This window comes from Bos mutus, chromosome 5 (genome assembly GCF_027580195.1).
Source record: "Bos mutus isolate GX-2022 chromosome 5, NWIPB_WYAK_1.1, whole genome shotgun sequence".
Lineage (NCBI taxonomy): Eukaryota > Metazoa > Chordata > Mammalia > Artiodactyla > Bovidae > Bos > Bos mutus.
Window position 1 is genome coordinate 10027014 of NC_091621.1, and position 10763 is coordinate 10037776.

Below are 10763 nucleotides of genomic sequence, written 5' to 3' on the forward strand. Positions count from 1 at the left end.
AGGGAGTGTGGCTCCCTCCAATGCCGAGTTGATTTCTGGCCTCCCTGACTATGAGAGACTAAATTCCCATTGTTTTTAAGCCACATGTTCATGGTCATTTGTTACAGCAGCCTTAGGAAAGTAATAGAGTTGTTCAATATATTGGTACCAGATTATCTTGTTTGATCTGCAGTCAGGCCTTTTATTCCCATTTCACAATACAAAGCAATGAGACTTAGTAAAGAATTTCTAGAAGTGCCAGGTTCTACCTCCCTGCTCACATTTCCTTCTAAGAGGATTCTCCTCCTCCCCTCAGTGCCAAGGGCCTCTCCCCCGTGACTGTGGATGGACACCTGAATAGAGGGAGCCAACGTATAGGCTGGACTCTCTCTGTCTCTCTCTCTCCTTTCTCTTTCTCTCTCTCTCTAATCTGAACCCAGAGATTCTAGTTAGACAATACTGCACACTTGAAACAAGTTCCATTGGAGTCAGGGCCAAGTAAGTCAGCTCCCCAGCAAGGCAACGGCTTGAGGAACTTCGGCTTTGGAGAGCAGTGAGATACCATGGAAAAGAAAAAACAGTCCAGGAAGAGACCTGGGAGAATGGAGCCGACTCAGGGAGAAGCAGACGCAAGACCCTGAAAGGCCAGAAAGTTGGAGAGTAAGCTGAGGATTTCCTAGTTCCCATGAGGTCCAGTTCCACTCTGCCCCTCCTGACTCCTTCTCCCCACAGTGCGGTACAGCCTGGATCTCAGTCCCTCCTCAGGCTGGCTCCCTTGTCTGGGGCACAGACTGCACAAGCATACATGGCAGATAGCTTTCCACCCTTCACTTTCCTGAGATCCCCAAAGCCCTACAGTCATGTACTTTTTAACTTGAGCTGGTTTCCCATTTCTGTTCTTTGCAACCAGCAATCCCTAACCAGGACAGAAGGGCAACTTGCTCAAGGTTCCAGAGCTAATAAACAACAGAGTCAAATTTGAAACCAGGTCTGGCAGATTCCAAAGCCCGATTCTTCTTAACCCTACATGATTCATGAGGAGTTTGGATTTTTCCTGAGGGTAATGAGAACTAATCTCCAAGTTTCTCAGACTTCAGTCATTTATTGCTTACCACATGCCAGACACTGTTCTATATGATTCACATGTTTTAAAACTCATAATTATTAAACTAAAAAAATGATTATGTTTCACACATCAACTGAAGCTACCGTTTATACTATCAGAATATATCAGACTATCAGAATATATGCCAGTTATTTGCAAGGCCTACCTATTTATACCTGGAGTAGGAAATGGAACCCACTCCAATATTCTTGCCTGGAAAATTCCATGGACAGAGGAGCCTGGCAGGCTATACAGTGTATGGGGCTGCAAATAGTCAGACACGACTGAGCAACTGAGCACACACACCTATCCATACTACTTACTTTTCTCCCTCTACTGAAAATAAAGATTTAAAAAATATCTCAGTGCAAAATATCTAGTTTTTCTCCAATAAAGCCAACAAAATAAAATTACCAGCCATTGAGAGGCTTTCTTAATACAATTAGTGAAATCTTTGTCCTTGGGTTGAACATGCTCAGATGGTATCTCAGCTTTGTTCTATTTGGATAAGTGAGAAATGGCCTGCTATAAATTGGAACTTCTGAAATGCTACTAAACTCTTACTTATGATGCCAGAGAAAATGATGTAAAGCATATTTTAGATCTTAATCAGTTTCTCTAAGACTCCAGAGGGCAAAACCATAGAAACTAGAGAGCACACACAACATTGTTTCTTAAGTTTATCAAAATGCCTTTTCCATTTGCCTCAAAGCAAATTCTGTTGACCTAGGCCTATCTTTTCATGCAACAAACAAATGCAAACCAGCATCTCATTTTGATCCAGGCCTTAGCAGACAAGTTTAATTAGCTGCCTTTCCTCACAAAAGGCTGCCAGAATGCATGTGATACACATCTGAAACCTCATTAATGTCCATCATTCTTTATTTTCAAACTGTATGACATCCTTCTTATACCTCTACTGCCCTCCCTGCCCCTCTCCCCCAAAATAAACAACCAGGATATCCTTTTAAAAACAGATTCAACTGTGGCATAAAAAAGAGAATGGTTAGAAGAATCTCCATGGTACCCTTTTCTTCTGGTAGAATAATCTCTTAGTTAAAAAAGAAAAAGGGCTGGGGAATCTGCAGGCCAACTAAAGAGACTTCTTTTTAATGAACTGAAATCAGTATTTGGCAGAAACTGTTCCAGGTAATGCTGATAGACACAGCATGAAGGAAAGCATTCTGCAGTTAAGCCCAGGAAATAAGGCACACCATGGCCCACTCGGAGATTCTCAGAGGACGCAGCACAGTAAAGGTTCCTAGTTCATATGACACCTTCTTCAAAGCACAGCCTACAGAACAGTGGTGTCCAGACACCAGTTTGGGAAACTCTGATCTAAATGCTTTCCCAAACATGGGTAGAGACTGGAGAACTATTAGAAGTCTCTCTGCAAGAAAGGAACCCTCCTGCACTGTTGGTGGGAATGTAAATTGGTACAGCCATTATGGAGAACAATATGGAGGTTCCTTAACAAACCACACATAGAGCTACCTTATGACCCTGCAATCCTACTCCTGGGCATATATGTGGAGAAAAATATGATCCGAAAGGATACATACACCCCAGTGTTCATGGCAGCAGTTCACAATAGCCAAGGCATGTGTGTGTGTGTATGTGTGTCTGTGCTTAGTCACTCAGTCATGTCCAACCCTTTGCAACCACATGGACTGTAGCCCACCAGACTCCTTTGTCAATGGGGATTCTCCAGGCAAGAATACTAGAGCGGGTTACCATGCCCTCCTGCAGGGGACCTTCCCAACCCAGGTCTCCCGCACTGCAGGCAGATTCTTTACCATCTGAGCCACCACGGAAGCCCCAGCCAAGACATGGAAGCAACCTAAATGTCCATCAACAGAGAAATGGATGAAGAAGATGTGGTACGTATACATGATGGGATATTCAGCCATTAAAAAGAATGAAATAATGCTACATGCAGCAACAGGGATGGACTGAGTGTCATACTGAGTGAAGTAAATCAGATCAGAAAGAGGAGAAATATTTGATATCCTTTATACATGGAATCTAAAAAAAAAAAAAAAAAAGGATATAAATGAACTTACTTACAAAACAGAAAGAGACTCACAGACTTAGAAAACAAACTTGTGGTTGCCAGGGCTTGGGGAGAAGGGGTAGTAAGTACTTTGGGAAGGTCATGTACACAGTGCTAGAAGTCCCTCTGCAAACAGATGGATTTCCACATGAGTCACTCCAGTGTGTGCATTCAACACAATGAAACAGATATATTGGGTATCCACTGGGCATACGTTTTTGTTTTATTCTCCCATAATCTCAATACTTCTCAAGGCTTATCATTTAAGAAACAAACCAGATTTCATCTTTTCAGTGGTTCATGAAAACAGTACTGTTTAAGTGACATCACTATAGGCTTGCTTATGACTACAAGAGCCTTTGAATGGGGCCTTCTGCCTCTGTTCACTCCAGTCCTGATCCACTGGATCCACAGGGAGATGACTGGCTGGACAGTGATCATCCTGGAGTATGGATCTGATGGTACCATTTCTCTGCTTAAAGTCCACGCCTGACTCCCCTTAGACTTGCCGGGCTCTCCACGACCTAACCCCACTTTACCTGTTGCCTCCTTCTTTTGATGCTTACCTCATTCTATCCTTTTACCAGGATTCTTAACTGGAGTCTGTGGATGGAATCCTGTGGATCTATGAACTTGAATGGGGAAAAATCAGCATCTTTATTGCTACTAACTAATAAAGCAGCATTTCCTATAATTGTGAATGTAAGCAACAAACCCCAGTCATATTATCAGGACTTGTGATTCTATTACTAGAGGAAATTGTAAATATGTTCTATCCCATGATGGCTGTTGTCATTATCTCAAATTATTGTTCACCCTTCAAACACCAAAATTACAGAAATTATTAGACCCATTGCTAGATTTTGTCATCTGATGTGTTCATAAAGAGACCCATAAGTTTCTATATCACAAATTCAATTCTTAGTTTGTTATCTGTATTTAAAATAATTGGTTTCCTTTGTGATCCTATGTGTTTTTTAAAGTTTTATTTTATTTACTTATTTATTTAAGTCGCTCCTGGTGGGCTGCCGTCTATGGGGTCGCACAGAGTCGGACATGACTGAAGCGACTTAGCAGCAGCAGCAGCAGCATGTGGCATGGGGGATCTTAGATCCCCACCCGGGCATCAAACCCTCATCTCCTGCAGTGGAAGTGCAGAGTCTTAACCACCGGACCACCAAGGAAGTCCCCTGTGTGTTTTACGTTAAGAATTTAAAACATTAATACAGCTGTTGCTAAAAGACACTGACATGGACAGACACTGACCTGAATTTCCGGTTTTCCATCAACATATACAGTGCTGTTATTGACCATTTCCACAATGGCAACTCCAAGATTGCACCGAATGCCAAAGGAAATGCAGAACCCCAGCCCACTCATGATAGCAATGATGTAGCGCTTGGGGACCCCACAGCAGTGGCAGTCACAGAGTGGGGGCTTCTGCCTGGGCGTCTGCACTGGCCTCCCTTCTTCATTCAGCTCAATGTTAACTTCTTCCTCATTGGTCCCATCAAGTTTCCTACAGCGGGCAAATGGACAGGGAAGAAAGACCAGGATTACAAAGTATACTAGGCAAGAAGAAAAAGTGTACCAAGAAAGAAAAAGGAAAACTCAGAGTAGGATGCATCCTGCATGTTTTAACATCATCATCATTATTACTAAAATAAATTATACTGGTTAAAATTTACTGATATTCTGGATATTGTGTTGCACCCTTATAGACATTAACTTATTTTAATCTCATAACAGCTACACAAGGTAGATAGTGTTATCTTGTCCATTTATAGACAAAAAACTAAGTCCTCTGAGGTAGGATGCAAGTTCAAGTCCAGAGTTTGTATCCTCAACAATATGCCTTACTGAATATCCTGCTGAAAGAGTATCTATAAACTTCATCCACATGACATGACCTAGCTGACTATTATGTTTGACTTTAATTTTAATGTCACTTGAAGCCTGCTAAAAGATATACAGCAAAAAATCGATTTATTTTCAGATTCTTTTTTCTTCTTTTTCTAAGTCTTAATACAATACTAGGTAAGGAGGTACATTTTCTATCACAGCACAAACCAGTTGGTTGTGTATCTGTTCTTTCTTAAGTGGTTCTAAGGTGATTCTCTGGCACTTTTTAAACAGAGAGCATGATTTCTCATTGAGTCCCATAAATTCAGATTATGGCAGTCCATTGCAGTGAATTTACTCTCTTCTTTAAAAAAAAAAAAAAGTAATTGGGAAAACTGAACACTATCTGTCAATAATAAAAGGAGCTGTTTGCATCACCACACGTACCATAACCCTTCTGAAGATGGCCGATTAAGGTCCAAGTCTTTGTAAAAATAAGCAAAGCTTATATGTTTTCAAGAGTATCATATTCATTAATAACTAATACAATGTCTAACAGACTACATAGAAACACAAATAATTTGCCCACCAATTCATAGCAGAGATCATCATAGTAGCTTCTTATGACTCAAGCAAATAAGGTTAAAGCACATATAGAGAGAGCCTGGACAGGGAAGCCTGGCGTGCTGCGGTCCATGGGGTTGCAAAGAGTCGGACACGACTGAGCAACTGAACTGTGCTGAGAGAGAGCAAATGTACTGGATTTAATTCAGCTCATCAAATATTTACTGAGTGCCTACTGTGTGTCAGGCACTATACTGAGTGTTATGGAAGAATAAAGAAAGTGACCCGGTTTCTGACCTCCTTCAGCTCTTAGAGGAAGAAAGACACATACACAGTTGTAATTGCTGGATGATGTAGGTTTTCTTGAAATCAAGGTGAAGTGCAGTGATAAAACAGGAAAGGAACTTTCAATTTTAATTTGTGAGGTCTGAATGGTAGCTTAATAAATATGCAAGAATATGGAAGTAATCGGAAGAGAACATCAACCTCCCAATGCACTTTTGTAACCTACCTGCGTGTGTGCTGATGTGTTCTATGTTTTCTTCTACGGTTGTCTTCCAAGCCTCTAGCTAAGGCCAACCTCTTTCCCTGGGCACTAGATCTCATTGCCTCTCATGTACTCAAGGAAATCCTTATCCACATATTTCATCAATTATTTCTCCTCTCTACTAGAACATTCCTACTGTCTACAAATATGCCCTTATTTGTCCCACATCAACATTTAAAATAAAAACACTTTCTCTTTCAGCTACCTGCCTATTTCTCACCTTCCTCTTATAGAAAAACTCAGAAGTCAGTGTCTCACTTCCCTTTGTCCCATTCTCTCTTGTACACACTCCAAACAGGTATATCTCCCAACCTGTCCACCAAAATTGTTCTTCTTGGGCTATCAATGCCCTCCACGTGGTTCAGTTCAGTTCAGTCGCTCAGTCATATCTGACTCTTTGTAACCCCATGGACTGCAGCATTCCAGGCTTCCCTATCCATCAGCAATTCCTGGAGCTTGCGCAAACTCATGTCCATTGAGTCGGTGATGCTATCCAACCATCTCATCCTCTGTCATCCCCTTCTCCTCCCGCCTTCAATATTTCCCAGCATCAGGGTCTTTTCCAGTGAGTCAACCATGAGTCCACATGGTTCAACCCAAAGGCTCTTTCCAGTCCTCATCTAGTTGACCTGTGAGCAGCACTTGACACTACTGATTATTCTTTCTTCCTTGACGACTTTGATTCCTTCACAGATACTACACTCACTTGGTGGTCCTTCTAATCCCTGCAACACTCCTGTTTTGTCTCTTAAGCTGAGTTGTTACCTCCTCAACCTGTAAACACTGGGATGCCCAGAGCTCAGTTTATAGATCTCTTTTGTTTTCTGTCTGTACTTTCTAGGTGACCTCACTCATCTCTGGGCTTTAGACACCATGCATATGCTAACAGATTTCAATTTTCATATCTAGATTTATTTGACATCTTTGTAGACACATGATCAGCATCTCAAACCTAACATATCCAAATTGAGTTCCTCTAAAAAAAAAAAGTTAATTCCTGAAGCTTTTCACATTCCAAGTAATGACAATTTTGTTCCTTTGGTTGCTCAGAAAAAAAAACTTGAGTGACACCCTGGATGTATCTCTTCTCCAATCTCCATCCAATCTATGCATCAGCGTCCCTTAGTTTGAATTTGTACTCTTCCATTTACTTAGTTGTGGGACTTTGGCCTAGTTAACCTCTCTGAGCTTTCTTCCCAGGTGGCACTAGTGGTAAAAGAACCTGCCTGCCAATGCAAGAGATGTAAGAGACATGGGTTCAATTCATGGGTTGGGAAGATCCCCTGGAGGAGGGCATGGCAACCTATTCCAGTATTCTTGCCTGGAGTATCCCATGCACAGGGGAGCCTAGTATGCTGCAGTCTGTGGGGTCACAGAGAGTTGGACACAACTTAGCAACTACACAACAACAGCACAGATCATTTAGAACAGAACTTGATACATGTGCCAGCTATTTTTATTACATTAATCCTCATAACCACTTACTGAGTCCACTCTGCTAGGATGAGCATAAATGCCAGTTACTGCCATTTATATTGATATCTAAGAGTTATTTAGATCATAAGACTCTTTATAATGTGCAGCCCCAGTGGTATCCATGAATTTCTGGCATGAATGAATATAATACTTATCTTATAGAGCTGTGGTTAAGATTAAATGAATTTCTACCACCAGATAGTTGATTTGAGTGGTAGCACAGTGTAATGAGTAAGAAAGATGGGCACAAAATGTCTGGTCTGAAACCCAGCTCTGCCACTTACAAACTGTGTCGCCTTGGGCGACTTACTTAACCTCTCTGTGCCACAGTTTTCTCATCCGTAAAACTGTGATTATAATTGGCCCTCCCTCATAGGGTTGTTAATAGAATTAATGGTACCTGGAACATAGTGTTATTACTATCATTCACTACACATAAGCAATTAGAGAACATTCATCATTTAAGCTGAAAAAAGTCTGTATATCAGTTTCTGGACATTAATTTCCAAATGCAATGCCTTCTATCTGTTCCAAGAGTGGACGATAAGTGAATGCATCATCTTCCTACATTTCAAAAATATTAATGTACCTTTAGCTGATGAATTGCTCAGCTGCTTCTTATCAATGACTCTGCTCTCCAGGAAGACTGACAGTGTCTGGCTGTAATCAGCCCCATGGTTGGACTCCAGACACTTGTCTATGCATTTACCTCTCCCTTGACCATGAGGAAGACCCCACAGTTCAAAAGTATACAGAAAATTCCATTCAGATGATGATCTTAGTAGTAAACATTATTAGACATCTATGATTTATACTGATTGCTAAGTTAGAAAGTCGGGATTCTTAACTTCCCAATGTTCCTGCCCCTTACAAAACAGAAAACATTTCTTTGTGACTTTTTTATTACACTGGATCCTGTTGACTGGTTTTACGTAAAAATCAACGATGAGAGGAAACATCCATTACATACCAGGTTCTGGGCAAAGCATTATATATACATATATATATATATATATTTATCTTATAGACTTGAGGTTAACACCAAGTGTTAAAACAGCAGAGCTGTTTTTGCTGGAGGAGCCCTAATTCTGGAGCTCTGCTCAAAGACCACCAGAGTTGAGGATCACTTCAGATTGCCAGTCAGTTAATGCCTACCTCTGTCAATAATTTCTCTCCAGGGATCACTGAAAGATGAGGTATGAATTTAGCTTTATTCTAAAACCAATCATTCTATAATTACGAGAACAATGATAACATCTAGCATGTATTAAGTGTGCTCTCTATCTAGAACTATGATAGCAGGGTTTTTTTTTTTTTAATTGTTCAGTGAGCCAATTCTGAGAAAACTCTTCAGAGTAATAGACACATAGCTTAATTTGGGGTTGAAGTCGCACAACTTGGAAATTACTGATTTTGTTATATCCCTAAAGCAAACCAATCTGGTAAACAAAAGGATATTCAAGTGGATCATTCAATCAAACATAGTAAAACCAGCACTTAGGACTGAGAAAAGTGATTAAATCTTAAAAAGCAGCTAAAGTTGAAAAAGAACACTCCTAAGTATTTATATAAAGCTAAATAGTTGTCATAACTTGAATATGTCAATTAAGCCACTGTGCTTCCTTTTGCATTTTTAATTAAATGAAACACCACCATAAAAAGATGTTACCCGGGAGTGCTCCACAGAAGAATAAAACACTCTTAAAAGAAAAGGTTATTATAATCATTTCCTGTGTTTAGCTAGTTTATCCTGCTGTCACTGAGGTAGGTTTTCATTTATACATGAAAATTCAGTGTAGTTCTGACTGAAACTTTTTGTTTTTACTTACCAAAGTAATAAGGTACCCAACTCAGTTCTCTTGCTAAGCTCACCAAAGGGATACAGTGGAAAAATTAACACTGGCAGGAGTCTATGTATTATAAAACACAAGAAGTGGAATGAATCTGTGGGCTAGTTTTTAAATTTATGAGAAAACATAGATAGAAAAGTTAAAAGCAGATGCCAAGGGAAATTTTCATTCATCATAATTAGAAATAATGATAAAAATTTTATCAAAGTTATTTTCACATTTATTTACATCAAAGAAATTAAAAGAATCATTTTACCTTGCACATAAGAACTGCTTATTAATTCATTTATAAAACCTAGGAGGGCATTTACTATGTCTATTTTAAAAACCACAAATTAAATATCACATCAATTCATTCATTTATAGCAAATTCTCCTTTCAATAATAATATATTTTACTTTAAAAAAAAAGATCTATTTTTTTGTTTGGACAAAAACATTCAATTCAGTGACACCACTTAACACTTTCCCATTTAATCATGTAAGATTTTCTGTTTTAAATACTAATTTTTAAAGTTACTTTCTTCATATTATTGTGCAATAATCCTTCTTTTTGAAAACTATACAATCAAGAACCACTTCATACAGTTTATATTACAAGCTTATACAATTTGAAAATACCTAATTTTCATCTGCAGTGAAAAATTCTTAAAAATTATTTCAACTCAAAGCATAACCATGCAAAGTGGTTCCTGGTTTTGTTGTTACTATTGAATTAACATAAAGTGTTATATCCCCAAATATTTTCTAATTCAATGACAAACACATAACTTGCAATATTACTGTGTCCAATAAGTGCTAATCTTGCTGCATAAACGGAGTGCTTGTCTTGGTGTTTTCCTAATTTAACCTTATCCTTTTGATGCATCTTCTTTTCCTCCAGGTGTAGTCTGTTGGAGCTGGAAGTGGCTTCAGAAGCCCTTTATTCTGACCCTCCCACTCCTTTTTAAAATGTAGCTTTAAAAACATGAGAAAAATTCTTTCAAACACCATCAGCAATGTGAAGCTACTCTGAAATAAATCTAAAGTTTGCATTCAGACTTTACCTTTGTAAAATCCCCAACGAATCTCCCACAGCGTTCTTCACTCCCTCCTTTCCAGGTTTCAAAATTTTTTCTTTGAAGGTATTGAATGCTTTAAAAGGCATTGTGATACCGGGGTACCTCCAAGCCTTCAACAGTCAGTCTCAGGAACTCTCATCCTTCATTTCCAGCATGGGGATCACTCTGCTTTCCTCGATGAACACCTGGAAGTCAGTTCTCAGGGAGGTGACTATTTAAAATCAAAAAGGCATGAAACCCAGCCCAGATCTTTCCAGATGAGACACAACACCCGCGCCCCCAAACAG

General features: G+C 39.5%; 1 protein-coding gene across 2 annotated transcripts in view; it reads right to left on the reverse strand.

The window, feature by feature from the left end:
• SLC17A8 (solute carrier family 17 member 8) overlaps positions 1 to 10562 on the reverse strand; it is a 39714-nt gene extending 29152 nt beyond the window's left edge. For both annotated transcript variants that reach the window (XM_005889595.2, XM_005889594.2), the window contains exons 1-2: positions 10462 to 10562; positions 4404 to 4656 (exon numbers count right to left, since the gene is read on the reverse strand). In XM_005889595.2, coding sequence (XP_005889657.1) covers positions 4404 to 4656; positions 10462 to 10562 — 354 coding nt within the window. The remainder of the gene's footprint in view (positions 1 to 4403; positions 4657 to 10461) is intronic.
• Between the last annotated feature and the right edge of the window lie 201 nt (positions 10563 to 10763).